This window comes from Pteropus medius, unplaced genomic scaffold, assembly GCF_902729225.1.
Source record: "Pteropus medius unplaced genomic scaffold, Ma_sr-lr_union100, whole genome shotgun sequence".
Taxonomy (NCBI): domain Eukaryota; kingdom Metazoa; phylum Chordata; class Mammalia; order Chiroptera; family Pteropodidae; genus Pteropus; species Pteropus medius.
In genome coordinates this window covers 12,949-31,189 of record NW_024347532.1, presented here as the reverse complement: position 1 = coordinate 31,189, position 18,241 = coordinate 12,949, and the positions used below count along the sequence as shown (strand labels likewise).

Sequence of the window (18,241 nt, the reverse complement as noted above, 5' to 3'; positions counted from 1 at the left end):
TTAATGCCCTATGAAGAATCTAAGCGGACATCAGAAAGGGGAATGAAGAGGAAATTTCAGGATTTTCATTTAGAGCTAATCAACTTTTTTGTTCTGCTTCCGTAGATGGGCTTGCTGCATGCAGAAGCTCACTGCACAGCTATTTTTACACTTTGTCCTACTTGCTGTTTGCTCAACAAATGTAGCTACTTGTACCCCTAGCAGCCAGTGAAAGCGTCCACTGTTACCAATGTTACTCCTTGCAGTCTCCATGGCAGCTCCCACCATTTGTAAGGGTTTGAGTTCAAACTGACCAATTAGCGTGTGTAAAAATTCTAGTATTTGAGAATGTTGCAGCTGAGCCCACTGCTCAGATCTAGAGCAGTACCACCTCTGGGACGATGGGGATAAACCTGAGTTCTCTTTTGTGTCCGAGTAACTGCTTGGTGTTTCTCGGGTCTGGTTGGGGATTTTTTTCCACATGGCCAAAGGGCTGGATGTCTGCGCCCACCGCCTGCCTGGGTGGCCACTCAGCTTTACCATTACCGCCGGCTGCAGGTGGGCGGAGCTCCTCAGACGCAGTTCACTTCCGGCGGGCGCTGGCGCCAGACGGGGGCAGCCCCGCGGCGCACGCAGCAAACGTGAGGAACCCCACGGGGCTGAGGACGTCGTGCGTGCCTCCCTGGTGGGCGCGGGCGAACGGGCGCAGGCGCGTGCTTTGGGCTTCGGGTTCCGCGGCCGCCGTCCTGTCTCTCCGGTTGAGGTAAAGGAGGCGTCGGTGCACCGGGCTGCCAGGCGGCGGGAGGGCGGTGGCGGCCGCAGGGCTCCGGCAGCCTGTCGGCACAGACGGCGCAGTAGAGGGAGGGCGGCGTCCGCGCTTGGTTTCCGCCCCCTGAGCGGTGGGCGGCGGACAGGCCCCGGAAAGCGGCCTCGGTACCACACGGCCTTTCTCGGTGCCGCGCCCGGCAGGGGTTTCGGGAGCGCTCGGAGGGGCGCTCACTTGCCGTCCCTGGTCGGCTTCAGAGACCTGACCTTGGGCTCCAGGACACCACAGCCTGCCTGCCTTTAGCGTCTCCGGGCCGACGCCCCCAGCCGGGAACCTTTTCCCTCAGTGACCTGGCATCCTGTGTCACCAGGTTCCCCGTCAGTGTGCGGTCAGTGTGCTCTAGGGTCATCTGCCGGCCCCGGGTCCTCGTCCTCGCAGCTCGCAAGGTAAGCCAGAGGAGCCCTGGGAGGGTGCCTGTGGCCTTTGCTTCCCCTAGAAGAGAGCTGTCTTCCACATTCTCCTGACATCACTCTCCTCCCCGCCCATCTGCTCCTGCAGTCACCTTTCAAGGCGACGAGAGGGACCAACCAGACCCCGTGAACGAAGGCCTGGGCCTGGCTCTCTGTCAGAGGCCCCTACCTCACAGCCCCCCTGGGACTGTAGCCTCTTCTGTCAGGGGGATCCCTGGACTGGGCCTTTCTGTTCAAACATCCGCCCCTCCCTTGGCCTTGAGGTAAGGCCTTCAGCACCTGCTTTTCAGCACGTCTTTCTTTCTCGATGACCTTGGAGACATCTCTAGAGGAAGCATTTGTACTCAGTGCCTCACCTTCTGTGTCCACCTTACTGCCATCCACCAGAAACCACTGTAGTTCCAACGCGTGCTAGAGACCCGCTCCCAGTGTCTGCTTTTGGAGAGTCCTCTGTTTGTCATGGTGCCAGTGTCATTGTCACGGTACCCCCAGTTATCTTCCCTCAGAACTTAACCGTGGGGCCAGGTACCAGGCGGGACTTGTGTGGACAGGGATTCCCACCTCACACATGGTTCCCCAGCCCCACATCCTCTCCCACCAGCATCTGCCCTTGTACACCCTCTCATATTTTACTCCTAAACGCCCGTACCGGTGACTCTCCTTGCCAGCCTCACCTTGGTCTCTAAGTCTGCATTCAAATGCGAACTGACAAGGTTCCTTAGCTCTGTGCCATTCTTCACAGCCTGCCCTCGGAGCCTTTCAAAGTCTCCATCATCTTCAGTTCTGAAAGCCCTCAGCTTGTGCTACTCAGCTTCTGTGGGCCCCAGCCGGCGTTGCTGGTCAGAGTCCCAGCCTGACTTCCGCATTTAGCTACTGTCTTCACGGTCAGTCTTTAGGCCTAAACTGCCTGAGGTCAGACTCCTGATTGTGCCCCCTCAGAAGCAGCCCTAGTGGCAAGCACATTTTTCCCTTTCTTCCTTTCAAAATGGTGCTACTAGTTGTAAGTATTTGTTTTCCCCAGAGCTGCCGCTAACCAAAAGAGAAGCCTACCACATCTGGACCATCTCTGACCTCTCAGATGTCCAGTTTGCCACCATCCAATAAGCTGTGTGTGTCTGGGCCGGATTCAAAACCAAGTTCTCCCTGTGCCTCTGCCTATTCTGTGATGTTCAAAGGGCCCTCAGGCCCTGGCAGCGTGAGTGTCTTTTCCCTGGAGACACCTAGGCAAAGTGGTAGGATGGGGGGCAGGAAAATGTCTCGGTCACCTGCCTGAGCTCCATTTCTGCTGTCCCCTTGAAACTTTCCTTTTTGCCTCCATTCTTAGGGAATGCCAAAAAAGGGCATTGAAGCATACCTACACGAAGGTCTCTACTCCCATCAGCTGTGAGTATGCCTAAGCCTTGGGATGGGACGTGGGACAAGGCATAGGGTTGGTTGGGCTGAACCTCGACTCAGGGTCTCCTGTAATGTGTCAGGTATGTGTGGGCCATGAGGCAGTGAAGCATCTCCAGACATCCAGTGTGCTGATGTCAGGCCTCTGGGGCCTAGGTGTGGAGATTGACAAGAATATCATCCTTGCTGGGGTCAAAGCTGTCACCCCGCACGACCAGGGCACTGCCCAGTGGTGTGATCTCTCCTCCCAGGTACCTCTTTGTGACTCTCTCCCCCTGCATGGGGCACCAGCCCCACTGGATTCTGCATCCACTTCACTTCTTTTCTGCCTGTACCCTCTTGTAGTTCTACCTGCGGGAGGAGGACATCGGTAAAAACCGGGCGGAGGTATCACAGCCCCACCTTGCTGAGCTTAACAGCTATGTGTCTGTCAGAGCCTATACTGGTGCCCTCGTTGAAGACTTCCTTAGTGGTTTACAGGTACCTTGGAGCCTCCTGATTTTCTCAGGTCCCATTACTGGCCTGTTTGTTTAGAATTCATTTACTGGGCTAGCCTTGTGTGTCAGATTTTGTCCTGGGAGGCTGAGGGGCAAGGACCTGGACTTGTCCTTGTGGGAACACACACCATTTCAGGAGAGAAGACGTGTCTTGATAGAGTGGTTACAAACCCTGAACGCTGAAAGCCAAACTGCCTTGGTCTGTGAGAGCTCTTCTGGTTGTATGACAGTGAACTTAGTTTTTCTATCGGTAAAACAGGAACAATAGCAAAACTGATGAGAGTGTCTATGAGTGTTAAAGTTAAACACTTAGAATAACAGTTGGCATGTGGAAAGCTTCATATAGGTATTTATTAAATAATTGGATGGGAAGGAGGAGCTGTAGGTGCCGATGCGCTGCCTGGGTTTTCCCAGAGGGTCAGGGTACTGGAACTTGTGATGTTGAAGTGGGAGATTATCCTGGTGAATGAGGAAGTAAACTCAGACATCCCTACACATTGGGGCTACGCGTGTGGTGTGTTTATTTTTTTATTTAAATTGGGGGTGGGGTTTTTTGCTTATTAGCTTCCAGTACACAGGACAGTACTTATACATTTATATAATTGATGAGGTAATTCCTCCAATCAGTATCCCCAGCACCATGCACAGCTATTACAGTATTCCAGGCTACTCTGCTTTTGCCGTACTCCACATCCCCATGACTGTTTCAGGACTACTAATTTGTACTTCTTCACCCTTCACCTTTCACACCCAGTCCTGCAACCGCCCTCTCTTCTGAAAGTCACTGATTTGTTCCCTGTACCTGAGTCTGTTTTTTGTTGTGTTTGTTCATTTGTTTGGTTCTTAGCGTGCACTTATAAGTGAGAGCGTATGGTATCACGGCTTCTCTGTCTGATTTATTTCACTCAGCGTGACATCCTCTAGGTCCACGTGTGTCATTGCAAATGGAGGCAAGTGAATGTGGGTTTGGCAGGCAAACCTAGACTTTGAGCAGAAGCAGAGTGTGACTTATTTTTCTTTGTCTCCTAGAGTTTAGGCAGGAAAGGATGAGTGTTATTCTGAGAAGTTAGGTAGTTGTTCTCCAAACTCTGTCCTCTTGGTACCTCTATACCTTTCTTGTCATAGTCTGAGGATTCCTCTTCTTCATTGGGTCTTTCACTCACCTAGTATGACACATATGGATACTTTACAAATAGTGTTTCTAAAAAGGGGCTGAAGCAGCAGAACTTGAGTCTTGACACCTCACTCACCCCAGCGTGCCTTTCTCCTTCGTTTGCTTCCACCCTACCCAACCCCAAAATTAGGCCCTGTGTACAACCTCTCTTCTCTTTATAGGTGGTAGTCCTTAGCGACACACCCTTGGAGGAACAACTGCAGGTGAGTGCGTTCTGTCACAGCCATGTAATCAAGCTGGTGGTGGCAGATACACGGGGACTGTATGGGTGAGTGCCATCTTCTCCCTTCCCTTCCAACCCCTGACAGGCCCAAACCCAGAACCCCTGGCTCCCACTACCGTCGTGCCCACCCCAAATGGCTAGGTTTTTGATTCTGCATGTTCAGCTCTCCCCAGGGGGCATGAACAGTGCCTGGTTGCCAGAAGTGATGGGCTTTTTGCCTAGCCAGAATTCAGTGCATGTTAGAGGGCACTTGGAAAACCTGTTTGCATGTTGTCTCCCTCGATAAGCAGTTGTTCTGTGTCTTTGGCAAAGAAATGATCCTCACGGATTCCAGTGGGGAGCAGCCTCTCAGTGCTATGGTTTCTATGGTTACCAAGGTAAGGAGATTGTCCCCAGAGTTCCTGTCAGGGAAGTGGGCAGTAGTAGTCATTCCTGTCCCCTTCTGCTGCCCTGAGCCTATCTCTGAGGCTCACTTCTCTTCCAACCAGGACAGCCCTGGTGTCGTCACCTGCCTGGATGAGGTCGGGCATGGATTCGAGAGCGGTGACTTTGTCTCCTTCACAGAAGTCCAGGGCATGAATGAACTCAACGGCACCGGCCCCATGCAGATCAACGTTCTGGGTAAGCCAGGGCTGAGGGCAATGACAAGTTGCTTAGAGCAAATGAGAGGTGACTCTAGCTTGTGCGCTCACCCAGAGGCCAAGAGGTGACTGCATATCGGTAGCCTGAATTGTGCCAGAGGCCAAGTGGAGTGGCCTCTCTGACATCTGAGCTAGGACTTAGGAGGACTGTGTTCATGGGACCTTACGAAAGAGGTTTGTGTTGAACCAGTGGCCGAAGAGATTTATACCACTGGCGTTTGATTTGATTTCCATTTTGGTGTCTTGCTTGTATCTTTTTTAAGTGCTTGCTTTAGAAATGTGGTATACAACTTTCAGTGTACTTAGCATAGTCTCAAAGTAATCCTTTCTCACTGTACACGTGTAAAAGGGCCTCACAACACAATGTCCAGGTTGTGGTTCACCATTAGCTATTGTTCATCATTGTTGTTGTGCGTCTGAAACTTGTTAATACATTGGTTTTGTCTCGGTATTTAACTTTCTAAAGCGATTTAAGAAGAAAGAAGAAAATTTATTTTTACCCACACGTCACCATTTCCAGTGTACTACTTCTCTGTAGATCCAGGTTTACATCCGGTATCATTTTCCTTCTATAAGAGGGATGCCCTTTAACATTTGTCATAGTGTGGGTTTTTCTGGTGGTGAGTCATTGAGCTTTACAGTTTAAGCTTGAAATTGTCTTTATTTTGCAGGTGTGTTGAAAGATATTTTTTGCGGGGTGTAGAGTTCCAGATTGACATGTTTTTTTATTACTTTAAAGATGTTGCTCGCATTAGTATCCGTAAGAAGCCTGCTGCCGTTCTGGTCCTTGTTCTTCTGTAAATAACGTGCTGCTTTTCTCCCTCGGTTGTTAAGCAATGTGATTATGGTGTATTTTAGTGTAGTTTTCTCCATGTTTGTTTTTCTGCTTGTTTATTGAATTTATGTTCTCTGTGGGTTTATGATTTTATCAAATTTGAAGTTAGTGGTCACAATTGTTTTCACTTGAGTTTTTGCTTTTTGACTGTTTGTTGTATATTGGGTATTTTCTTTTAACTGTGTCCAATTTGTTCATCTTTTGATGTGTTAATTTGTTAATACATCCATTGTATAAAATCAGTAGAGCAATAACATTAAAAGTGCTGTTTGAAATATGTTCATGTGACACAAAGAATCTCTAGAAAATTATGACTACATTAAGGAGATAATGTGGAAGATATTAAACACACACATTTCTATGTGTGAAAACTGCACATAGCCAACCAAGTTATGGGGCTAAAACAAGTTTTGGAAACAATAATGGCCCCCAAATTTATAAATTTCTTGAAAACTTAAGGCACAGACCCAGGGACTGGGAATTTTTTTTAATGTGTTTTCTTTTTAAATACTATATATATATTTTTCTTAACATTTTTTTTTTGTTTTTCTCTCTGCCTCTGCCCTCCCTCTACCACTAGACCTTTGTTCATGTCCATGAGTCTCTATTCTGTTCATTTGTGCTTTTAGATTTATACCCCACATATGTGATATGTGATTTTCAACCATTTTTGTCTGGCTTATTTCACTTAGCTTGATTATCTCGAGGTCCATCCATGTCGCAAATGGCAGTATTTCATCTGTTCTTATGGCTGAATAATATTGCATTGTATATATGTACCACAGCTTCTTTAGCCAATCGCCTATCATAGGACACTTTAGTTGCTTCATCCTGGTCACTGTGAATAATGCTGCTATGAGCATCGGTGTGTCAGTATCTTTTCAGATATGGTACTGAGGCCTAGGGGATTTATTGTGTCTGCAGTAGGTCTGGAGCAGAAGGGATAGGGGTTTCTGATGTCCGAACAGGGCTTAGAGCCAAGATCTCCAACATCTAAGCTGTGGGAAGACGGCTTTTACATTGTTGTTGGTGGTGCTGTTGATTTGGAGGGGGTGGGTAGGGCAGGAGAGTTAGTGAATGGACTAACAGATACCCGTCTGTCGTGTTCATTCCCCTAGGTTCCTATGTGTTCAGTATCTGTGATACCTCCAGCTTCTCTGACTACACCCACGGAGGCATCGTCAGTCATGTAAAAGTACCTAAGAAGATGAGCTTTGTGAGAATGTGTCGGGGATGAGCATTAGGGTTGCAGGCACATGTAGGTCTTTCACTTCTCAGAGCCTGATATCTCTCCTTACAGAAATCCTTGCCAGCCTCACTGGCAGGGCCACACTTTGTGGTAACAGATTTCACCAAGTCCTCTCACCCTGCTCAGCTGCACATGGCTTCCAGGCCCTGCACCAGTTCTGTGCTCAGCACAGTCATTCCCCTCGGCCCCACAATGAGGTTCGTGGGTGGGTGCCCTCGGTCCAAAGCCCCACCGTTCTTTCCCATCTGTCTACTTTCCCATCCATTTTTCCCTGTCCCCACAGTTGCCTAACTGGTTCCCTTTTGGTCCCTTCTGCCCTATAAGGAGGATGCAGCAGAACCGATGAGCCTGGCACAGACCTTGAATGCCCAAGCCATGCCAGCAGTACAGCAGAGTGACTTGGATGAAGAGCTCATTGGGAAACTGGGATACGTGGCTGCTGGAGACCTGACACCTATGAATGCCTTCATTGGGGGCCTGGCTTCCCAGGAGGTCATGAAGGTTGGTGTGGTTAGAGAATGACAGGGCTGGGGATGGGCCGGATGCTTCCCTGTCTTGTCTTAAAGGTTTAATTAACTGGCAACCACATTTCCTTCCTCTCCCTTGCCCAGGTCTGCTCTGGGAAGTTTATGCCTATTATGCATTGGCTGTACTTTGATGCTCTTGAGTGTCTTCCTGAGGACAAAGAGGCCCTCACAGAGGACCAGTGTCTCCCGGTATGTGGGTGGGACCCATGGAGAAGACATACTATTGCGGGTCTGTGTAATACAGTTCTTGTCTGACCTTCTTCCTTTCATGTGACTCAGTGCCAGAACCGTTACGATGGGCAAGTGGCTGTATTTGGGTCAGACTTGCAAGAGAAGTTGGGCAGGCAGAATTACTTCTTGGTGAGTGACCACGATGGGCACTAGCTACCTTCATCTCTCCTAGACTATGGCCACCTTAATTGGATTCTCCTCCCATCTCACGAGGGAGAATCTTGATTCGTATATCCTCATCTCATCTCCTTTTTTATTTTCTTCATACCTAGGACAAGCTAGATATGTCTCCTTGTATTCTCTTCTTGTGGTCTCCTTTATTCTCCTTTGTATGGCCTCCTTCATTAAGTGACCTTTGGACTTTATGGCCCTGGGACCTCACTGTGGAGTATTAGACTCATACCCTCTTGCTGTCTCTACAGGGGGATTGAGGGGATAGAGGACTTCACCCAGTGGCTTCGCTACACTCAGTCTCACTAAGCAGCCTCTGTCTCTCTCCTTGTGCACCTCCTAGGTGGATGCAGGGGCCGTTGGCTGTGAGCTGCTCAAGAACTTTGCCATGGTAGGTCTAGGCTGTGGGAAGAGAGGGGCAGTCACTATTACAGACATGGACATCATTGAGAATTCCAACCTGACTTTGCTCAGTTTTTGTTCCGGCCTCGGGATGTCACGGTGAGTGGGGCAGGCATGGTGAGTGGGTGAATGTTCCTCTCACTCTTTCTCCTGTCTTTTTGTCTTGTTATCACAAATCTTCACAAATCTTTCTTTTGCTATTCCCTCACTTTTTTCTCTACCATGTAATTCTTGCTTCCAGTGTATATTTTGTTGTGTACTAAATACATATTTTTACTTCATTCGTCATTGTTCACTCCCCTCATCTTTTTGTTGTCTTTTTGCTGTTATTGCTGATGTGGGCCTAGGGACTATGGAAGCATGGTTGGTTATAGACGGATCTTATCTGGGAAGGATTAGTCAAGTTCAGTGTCATTTCCTCCCCTTTTATCATGTAATTAAGAGGTACTGTTTTATAGACATTTGGAATACATAAGGTCACAGAAGAACAGTTCCTACCCTTGTGTAGTGGGAAGACACAGACTAAATGAGAGGTTCTCAGAATGTGTGTGAGGTCATCTGAAGGTCCATGACACACTTTCATGAAGTCCACAAGATGACAGTCCTTTTAAGAGAAATTAAGACATTATTGGTGTATTTCGTTCTGAGGTTATCAGGTGAAAGTGGAATTGTTCACTTCACTTTAGGAAGTCTTCACTAACTCAGTGACACAAACTTTGGCCAACGACCAGTTCATGATGATGCTAAGGATCTGTGCACTACAGATCATTTCAGAATGCAAAATAAAGCAGTATGTATTCCAGATTCTACCCTGCAGCTAAGCTTTAAAACATTATCATTTGTTTGGCTTTGATGTGTTTTTTAAATATCAGCACTTATTTGGAAGCAGTGTTAAAATATTCTGTGAGATGGAAATCCCTGTACGCTGCAAGAAACGACAGATCAGATTAATTGCAGTGGCAGTTAGGAGAATCCAGCAGTCCTAAGAGATTGTATGACTTAAAGCAGATTTGCAGAAATGTTAATACGGTTTGACTGTTGTTACCGAAGTTTTGTATTGTGCAGTTGTTTCTCATGTAATGGGAAAATTCCACTTTCAATTAGACTAGTAATATTTTTAAATTTTCTCAATTGAAATTTCTAATGCAGGCAATATTGGTAGCCGAACCACATGTACCAGAAGCTCTTTTTAAGACTTATGTCATAGAATTTCTGCATTGGAAAGTAAATAGGTTAGTAAAGTATATCATTAACACTGGAAAGTTAAAAAGTGCTATAAATAGCAACAGTGAAAAATGAAGAGTAGAAAGTGGGATGGAGGGCAGTTTGCAGTGTAGTGAATGAAGCCCTCATTGGAAAAGTGACATTTCCACAAAAGCTTGCGATGATGTAGGAGAATAGGAAGATAAAGAAGAATGTACCAGGCAGAGTTAGCGGCCTGAACAAAACCCCGAGATGGTTATAGTTGAGGAACAGAGAGATCAAATGGAGGAGACCACAGTAGGAGATAAAGTGGGAGAAGTAGCAGAGGCCCATTTATTTCACCCTGAGCGAAAGTGGTAGCCAGCGGAGGGTTTTGAGCAGAAAAAGAAGGAACCTGACTTGGGCTTTCACGGAGTCTATATGTGCTTGTACTAGGATCTTGGTTTCCTTTGTATGAATGTACCCTAACTCTGGGTGCTGTTAAGTTAAAAAAATAAGTTGGATAGGCAACAGAACAGATATCTGACTCACTCTCTTGTTTGTGTTGTTGTTTCCTTTTCTACTCACCCCTTGCCTCATTTGTCACATTCCTCAACTGTGTGGTATTTGACAGTCCTATCTCTTCTACTAAACTAAGGGCCTCCTGTACTTAGAATCTAGGTCTTTCCCATCATCAGATAAATCAGTCCTCAGGACAGCTTTGCACAGGTTGGTTGAGTGACTGTGTGAATGACAGCTTTATTCCTCTGTGTGCATCCAGAAATCAAAGTCTGATACAGCTGCTGCAGCTGTGCGTCAGTTAAATCCACACATCCGTGTGATGAGTCATCAGGACCGTGTGAGCGCTGACACAGAGCATATCTATGATGACGACTTCTTCCAAAACCTGGATGGTGTGGCCAGTGCCCTGGACAGTGTGGATGCCCGTGAGTTTGGAGGCGGGTGATGGGGGCAGTATCTGTCCGCCATGACCTATTCTAATGCATTTTCCCCTCCATCACCCACCCCTGCCGTCTCCCCACAGGTATGTACGTGGACCGTCGCTGTGTCTTTTACCATAAGCCACTGCTGGAGTCATGCACATGGGGCACAAAGGGCAACATCCAAGTGGTTATCCTGTTTTTGACAGAGTCATATAGCTCCAGCCAAGACTCTCCTGAGAAGCTCATTCCCATCTGCACGCTGAAGAACTTCCCCAATGCCGTTGAGCACACCCTGCAGGTGATCAGCCTTGTGGTGAGCAGAGATGTAGAAGACACACCGGGCACATAATAAGGCTTAGGTGGCACCTGGTCAGTCACTCAGCCACTAACCTCTTAACCATATTCAGATGACGCCAGCCTCAGTGTATGTAACCTGTGTCTGTTCCTCAACCTCTTTCCCTCACCTCCCACAGCAGCTAAACCTTTTCAAATGATTCATGTTTCAACTTTAAAACTTTTGTTTTAGAAACACGCAGGCAAGTGTTTTATGTAAATGAGTATATATCTGAAAATTAAAGAGTACTGTGTTCTTGCTAAACATAATTAATCTTTAATATCATCCTTGCTCATTATTTAATAATCTCTAACAATTCCATATATAGATTCCCCTCACTATTACCCAAAACACATTTAACAGCTGGTTTGTCAGGATAACTGTTTGTGTACATACATACAGAACAGCATACATATCCTCTAGGCAGACAGAGTAAACATACTGAGTTAACTGGCACTCAAAACCTAACCAAAATTCCAGTCCTCTTTCAACCTAAGAAAATCCATTGTACTATCAAAGTGATTGTTAATGTTTGAGGCTAGGTCTAGTCTAGGGGAAGTATAGGGTAGGAGAAGAAATACTTTGATCTTTCAACTTTCTTCTACTCCAAGAGTTGCAGAATAGATGTAATTATATTCGTGCCTTTGTCCCTTTCTCTATTTCCCCTCCATGTATGTGTGGTAGATGCTCTGTTACTCCCTGGCCAACGTGCAAGAAGGCCTATATAAAGTTTTTAAAATAAACTTCTCATGAGGCTCTTCAAATTGACCTCTTTTCGCTTCAGATTCTTTATCTCTGAAAGGTGGCTGACAATAGTATTTTTCACAAGGCTTTTGTGAAGCACTTCCCACTGAATATGTACTTTAAGTATGTACGAGTTGCTCATTCTTTCATATCAACCTCATAGGGTGTAGATAGTACTGTTAACCATCTATATTGGAAATGAGGGAACAGAGTTGAAAGGTTTTATCTTGCGTGTATACTTGAAGTTGAAAACCATGGCAGAACTGGGATCTGAACCCCTAGTATTAAGATGCTCCAGATCAGTTCACCCAATAACTATTTACTGACCCCATAAGTCTCAGAGGGCAAAACCTCTGGCAGAATTTCTGCCCAGTCCCCATGGCCTGATTGGGATCATTCATGCTGTTTTTGGTGTGAATATTTTCCTTTCCTACTGAGGCATAACACAACACGCCAGGGATAAGGTACCTACATCTTAAAAATTTCGCACACTTATACTCATGTGTAACTTTCTCTGAGGTCAAGGTCATAGGTTTTTACATTGAGATGGTGGGAATTGGGAAGTTAGAGGACCCGCATTTGGGAGGCTGCTTTTCTCTCTTCAGCTTAGCATAGTAGATATGTCTTTTGTGTTTGCTTTCTTCATCAGTGGTCTTACTCATGCCTTTAGAAATGCATTTTGTCTCTCATACCCTATGTAATCTATTTACTCTGTCTGCAGTGGACTCGGGATGAGTTTGAAAGCCTCTTTAAGCAGCCAGCAGAAAATGTGAACCAGTATCTCATGTGAGTTATCCCACTGTCTGTATGTTCTTTCAGCCTGTCTCCTACCTACCAGCCAAGACACGCTGTAACTACTGTAACCCTCGGCACCTGGCACAGTTTGTGATTGACCGAACGAATGCTTGATTGGGGGTTTAGGACTAATGTTCCATGCTGTTGATTGGGGGTTTAGGACTAATGTTCCATGGAGATAAGCCCACTCCTGCGCCTCTGTGCAATCTTGCCCTCATGACCCCTCTGATCTCTGATAGAGACTCTACATTTATGGAGTGCACACTATGGCTGGCAGGCACCCAAACCCTGGAGGTGTTGGAGCCTGTGCAGCACAGCCTGGTGCTGCAGTGGCCGTGCACCTGGGCCGACTGTGTGACCTGGGCTTGCTACCACTGGCACACCCAGTACTCCAGCAACATCCAGCAGCTGCTGCACAACTTTCTTCCTGACCAGGTATTACATACTTGCTGGGTCCATTTGTCAGAATACGTGGCCTGCAAATAGGGAGCTTGCTACAGGTTGCTGACATGGCTCACTCTCATTAATCCAGCCATGGCAAGCATACCAAGGCGTGGAGCTCCAATAAAGTCATTAAGCCAGGGCTTTGTGCTGTTGACTGCCTCTACCCCCACTGCATGCACTTTGTCTCAAGCAAGAGACTTGTTTTCCATTTCCCTTATCTTCAGTATAAGGTGAGTCACACCCGATTCCCATTCCCATTGAGGGTGCAGAGACGATAGGAAAGAACTTTGGGAGTTAAGAGCACAGGAACTAGGTTCAAGCAAATCCCAGGTCCATTTGACCTGGGGCAAGTCACGTGATTTCTCTCTGTACCTCATTATCTTCAGGTGTGATGTAGGAGTACTGATGGCTTATTTCATGGAAGTTTCTATGAGGATGAACTGAGATTTACTCAGTTACTAGGTTAATTAAGTCAGTACAGTACCTGGGAGTGTGTAAAGTGGGTGAATAGCTCTATATCTGGCACAAAACATGTGCCTGGGGATAGTGAGTTGGGACCTCAGGGCTGAAATGAGGAGTCAGGATTGTCAGAGCTCTCCTCTCAGGTTCTGCTCCCCAAAAACCTTTCTATTCTCTTAGCTAACAAGCTCAGGAGCCCTGTTCTGGTCTGGGCCCGAACGCTGTCCACACCCGCTCACCTTTGATATCAACAATGTGAGTCTCCTCCCTAGGGTCTCCTGAGGTCGGGTGGAAAGTAGATGGGTCGAAGGAGCCCAAGGCTCCCCAGGCGAGGACAGATATGCTCATCTTTCCATACCTTGTCTTCTAGTCCCTGCATCTGGACTACGTGATGGCTACCGCCAACCTGTTTGCCCAGACCTATGGGCTTCTGGGCTCCCAGGGCAGAGCTGATGTGGCCATACTCCTACAGTCCGTGAAGGTCCCCGACTTCACCCCCAAGGCCGGCATCAAGATCTACGTCTCTGAACAGGAGCTACAGAACGCTGATGCCTCTGTCGGTGACGGTGCTTAGCCAGTTGGCCTGAAACAACCATAGCACTTCTCCCCTGTCCATCCAAGACCCTTCACTTGTGTTTTGCCATTGCCCGGCCTGACGTTTACCCCCACTGTCGTTTGGTCCTTGCTTCCTCCAGCAAAATTAAGAATAGTTGCTAAAGGCAGATTCTGTCACGCTCTTTACTTTCTTCCCTCCCAGTCTGACTTTCAGGAGGACGAGTTATTCATCTCCTTTCTGTGAGAGTCTTTACTTTGTTTTCTGCTCCTTTTTCTTCAGTTTTTTCTTCTTCTGTGTATATGGGGACGGGGGAGATACATGATCTCCACTAGTATCCTCTCTTCCTTGATTTCTTCCTGGTCTTGCAGGTCTCCTCCACTTCCTTTTGTTTACATCTTTACTCTGTTGTTAGCCTTCTTATATCTCCCCTCGTCTCTCTCAAGACCTCTCTTCACCTCTCTAGCTATAACTATGACCAACCTTCCTAGCAATGAGCTTCCTTTGAGTAGCAGACCAGGTGACCAGGAGTAGGTGACCAGGTAGTCATTAGAGAGGTTCTCCCTCCCTCTCCCTGCTGTCCTGTCTCATGCTCTGTAAGTCCTCCTCTACACTGGATCTTCTCTCTGTATAGATCCTTTTTCTCCCCTTTATATCTCTCTCCTCCTCACCCTATCTTCCTCATTTTGTTTTCCAACTTCGTACTCATGTGCTCTCTGTATCTGGCTGTCTCCTCTTCCAGTATTTTCCCATCTCATTCACCATTCCTGGATTGATCTCCAGCATTCTTTCCCTTGGTCCCCCTCTTCAGATTTTCTCCTGTTTATCCATTTCCATATTTCTCTCCTCTTCTCTGTCTGCATTTCCCCCCAATGCCTCTTCATGTATTATCTTTCCTATATCTCTCTCCTGTTTCACCCTATATCTTCCTCTGTGTCTCTCCATCTCCCTCTTCATCCTCTTCAAGGTCGGCTACCTTTATAGCTACATCTGTGTGACTTTGCAAATTTTTTGATTACGAAAACATGTAGGATTTACCGTATAAATCAGTTATTTGTGTACTGCTCAAGAGTGTTAAGCACATTGGCAAATTGTTGTGCAATAGAACTCTAGAACTTTCTGGTAAATCTGAAACTTACCCATGAAACAGTAACTCCATACCCCTCACCCTGGCCCTGGCCACCAACATTCTGCTTTCTATTGCTGCAATTTTGATTCTTAAAGATCTGTCATGTAAAACAGAATCATGTGGTACTTGTCTTTCTGACTCTAGCTAAGCATAATGTCCTCCACGTCCATCTGTGTTGTCGTGACAGCATTATTTTTCCTTTTGAAGGCTGTGTAACATTGCATGGAATGGGTGGAGCACATTTTCTTCCTTCATTCATCTATCAGTGGACACTGGGTTGCTCCCACCTCTTAAGTATTGTGAATAGTGCTGCTGTCTACATCACCCTTTGTGAATGTCTTCATTTTAGTTCCCCAGGGTCTGCAGATGCTTCTCTCTTCAAATCTCCACACCTCTTTACTTCTGTCTTTTCTGAAGTGTTTCCTGGTCTACCTTTTCTCCTTCCCACTATACTTTTGCACAGTGCCTCTTCTTTTCAGATCCTTTATCTACATGAACAACTCTGGCCACCCTGGGCTCCTGCCTTGTGGTCTCAGTCTCTGACCTGGAATGGGACCTAAAGGACTGACATTTCACTCCTTCCTTGCAGATGATACCCGCTTGCAGGAGCTCAAGGCCATGCCGCCCAGCCCAGAGATGCTTTCTGGGTTCAAGATATACCCAGTCAAATTTGAGAAGGTGCTATGAGGGAGTACCTCTTGGCAGAGTAGGGTGGGCTGAGGTATCTTAGGCTTGTGTGGGGATTATAGGCCTGCCACATTGCTCATTGATCACCCTTGATGGTCTAGGAGAGAATTTGCTTGATCTGTCAGGTACCGACATGGAAAATACTCATGTGCCCAGTAGACAAGAACCTGTTTTTCTCTCTAACTCTGTCTCTTCTTTCTTTGCTCCATTTCAGCTCACAACAGGATGATGACAGCAACTTCCACATGGATTTCATGGTGGCTGCATCTAGCCTCCGAGCAGAAAATTATTACATTCCCCCTGCAGACTGATATAAGGTGATGATTGTCTAGAGACGTCATCTTTCAGTCATTCCCAGGCTTGAGTCTTGCCACATTTGGCCTCTTCTGTAGTGCCTAATTGTCTCTAATGGCTACTCAGTCACCTTCTGTCTCACAGAGCAAGCTGGTTGCAGGCAAGATCATCCCAGCCCTTGCTACAACCTCAGCAGCTCTAGTTGGCCTTATGTGTCTGGAGCTCTACAAGGTGGTACAGGGACACCAACAGCTTGAGTCCTATAAGAACAGTTTCATCAACCTGGCCCTGCCCTTCTTCACCTTCTCTGAGCCCCTTGCCATGCCTCGTCACCAGGTGGCGGCCTGCTTGTATGCACTCTGTTCGTCTTACCCATGAGGGACTGAGGCTGTGTCTGTGACGTTTTGTATGTGTGTGTGTGCGCGCGCGCGCGCACGTGTGTGTCTTTGTGTGTTTCTCAAATCGCCTCAAAATGCCAGGCTTTGTACAGTTGAGTTACCTATACTGTTTGTTAATTCATCATAAAGATTTTGGAACGTAGACAAAGTAACTGGCCTGTATTGGAACTAATGTGGAGAGAGCCAGCAGATAGAGAGTATTGAATGGGAAGGGAAAGGGTGTGGGAGGTGCAAGAAGAAATTAGCAGGGTCTCCACAGTATGGGGCCTTGTGTATCCCTATTAAAGTGCCAGGTTCTTACTCATGATGAAATGGGGTCACAGGAGGAACAACTTTTGAACAAAAGAGCGTTGTGATTGATCTAATTTCACACATCAAGTTAACTGATGTGGGTAAAAGCATCTGGGATGGCCCCTGTTACACTCCCTTTTGTTTTGTTCCACAGTACAATAACAAAGAGTGGACATTGTGGGATCGCTTTGAGGTACAGGGGCTGCAGCCTAATAGTAAAGAGATGACCCTCAGACAGTTCCTCAACTATTTTAAGGCAAAGCCTCTTCTTCACTCAATACCCTGGTGCTGTGAAGATGGAGTATGCAGGTGACTAGTACTCTTCAAGTGACGCTATGGTCCCTCCTCCTTCCCACCATCTCCAGAGAGAACACAAATTAGAGATCACCATGCTGTCCCAAGGAGTGTTCATGCTCTACTCCTTTTTCATGCCAGCGACCAGACTCAAGGAACGCTTGGATCAGCCGTGCGTTGTTCACTGGGCAGGCTGACGGAGTCCCTGTGTGGTGGGGTGGGAGTCTCAACTTCTAGCTACGCCACTTTTGTTCAGTTTCCCCTCCTTTCTTTTAGCCATTTGTCCTTTCTTGCCTGCTTTCTATCTCCCTGATCCTCTTCTCTCTCATCCCAGAATTACAGAAAGCGTTAGTTGTGTGTCCAAACGAGCGTTGGGCCAGCACGTGTGGGCACTGGTGCTTGAGATGTGCTGCAACAATGAGAGCGGTGAGGACATTGAGGTCCCCTACATACTCTACACCCTCTGCTGAGCCCTCTGCTCTCCTGGTCCTCATCCTCAGGCTTCTTTCAACACATCCCTAGTAGCTGTGGCGGAAGCTGAACTCAGCCAGGCCCTAGGCCTTACTTCCTTTTATTTGCAATTATTTTTTTTTTATTTTTAACCCACTGTTGCCTTCTACTGTTTAGAATTGGAATTCTTAATAAAGCATAGTTAATTGAAGTTTTGGCAAGAGCTCACATCCGTCTGTCTCTGTGAAGTAGTGGGGGCCCCTGTAGCTCTGTAGATTCAAGTGATCATCCATCCAAAGTGCTCATCCCCACCCCAGCAGCATGAAATTTGCCCCAAATTCAGGTTTAGAAGACAAAGAAGATTAATTCCTACTGTTCTCCTTAGCATAGGGATTTGCTCCCTTTTCCTCTTGTCCTCACTAATTAGGGTGAAGTGTGTCACCAGTGGGCCACAGAATAGGACCATCCTTGCACATGTGTTTAAATCTGACTCAGGTTCTTATCCTGCCTTTTTTCCTTCAATTTCTTGCCTTATTTGTTTTGAGAGGTAGTAAAGGTCTGAACTTGCAGTAGGTATCTGAACACAGTTTCGCCAGTGTGCACAGTCTGTGTCAAGTCCTTCTTTGTGCCTCAGATGCCCCATATTTAAAATAGAGGGATAACAGGCTGTCAGGTGGAGGAGTAAA

At 46.9% G+C, this 18,241-nt stretch overlaps 1 protein-coding gene and 1 long non-coding RNA gene across 3 annotated transcripts; both read left to right on the top strand.

Moving 5' to 3' along the window:
- Positions 1 to 491: 491 nt before the first annotated feature.
- On the top strand, positions 492 to 1,486 carry LOC120614209 (uncharacterized). Of its 2 annotated transcripts, XR_005655886.1 has the most exons (3): positions 492 to 742; positions 1,116 to 1,191; positions 1,304 to 1,486. It is a non-coding gene; the product is annotated as an uncharacterized LOC120614209 (long non-coding RNA). The 2 variants fall into 2 exon arrangements; XR_005655885.1 differs by having other exon boundaries at positions 1,116 to 1,486.
- An 807-nt stretch (positions 1,487 to 2,293) lies between these two features.
- On the top strand, positions 2,294 to 17,575 carry LOC120614208 (ubiquitin-like modifier-activating enzyme 1). The gene is given in 27 exon segments (XM_039876991.1): positions 2,294 to 2,410; positions 2,540 to 2,602; positions 2,691 to 2,858; positions 2,953 to 3,087; positions 4,440 to 4,550; positions 4,792 to 4,878; positions 4,990 to 5,122; positions 7,096 to 7,193; positions 7,278 to 7,356; positions 7,359 to 7,423; positions 7,551 to 7,727; positions 7,838 to 7,942; positions 8,033 to 8,113; positions 8,499 to 8,621; positions 8,624 to 8,656; positions 10,521 to 10,686; positions 10,785 to 10,981; positions 12,483 to 12,547; positions 12,796 to 12,991; positions 13,640 to 13,714; positions 13,830 to 14,019; positions 15,731 to 15,819; positions 16,053 to 16,145; positions 16,267 to 16,458; positions 16,966 to 17,067; positions 17,177 to 17,277; positions 17,440 to 17,575. Coding segments are annotated over 27 exon segments (3,177 nt in total).
- The last annotated feature ends 666 nt before the right edge of the window (positions 17,576 to 18,241 follow it).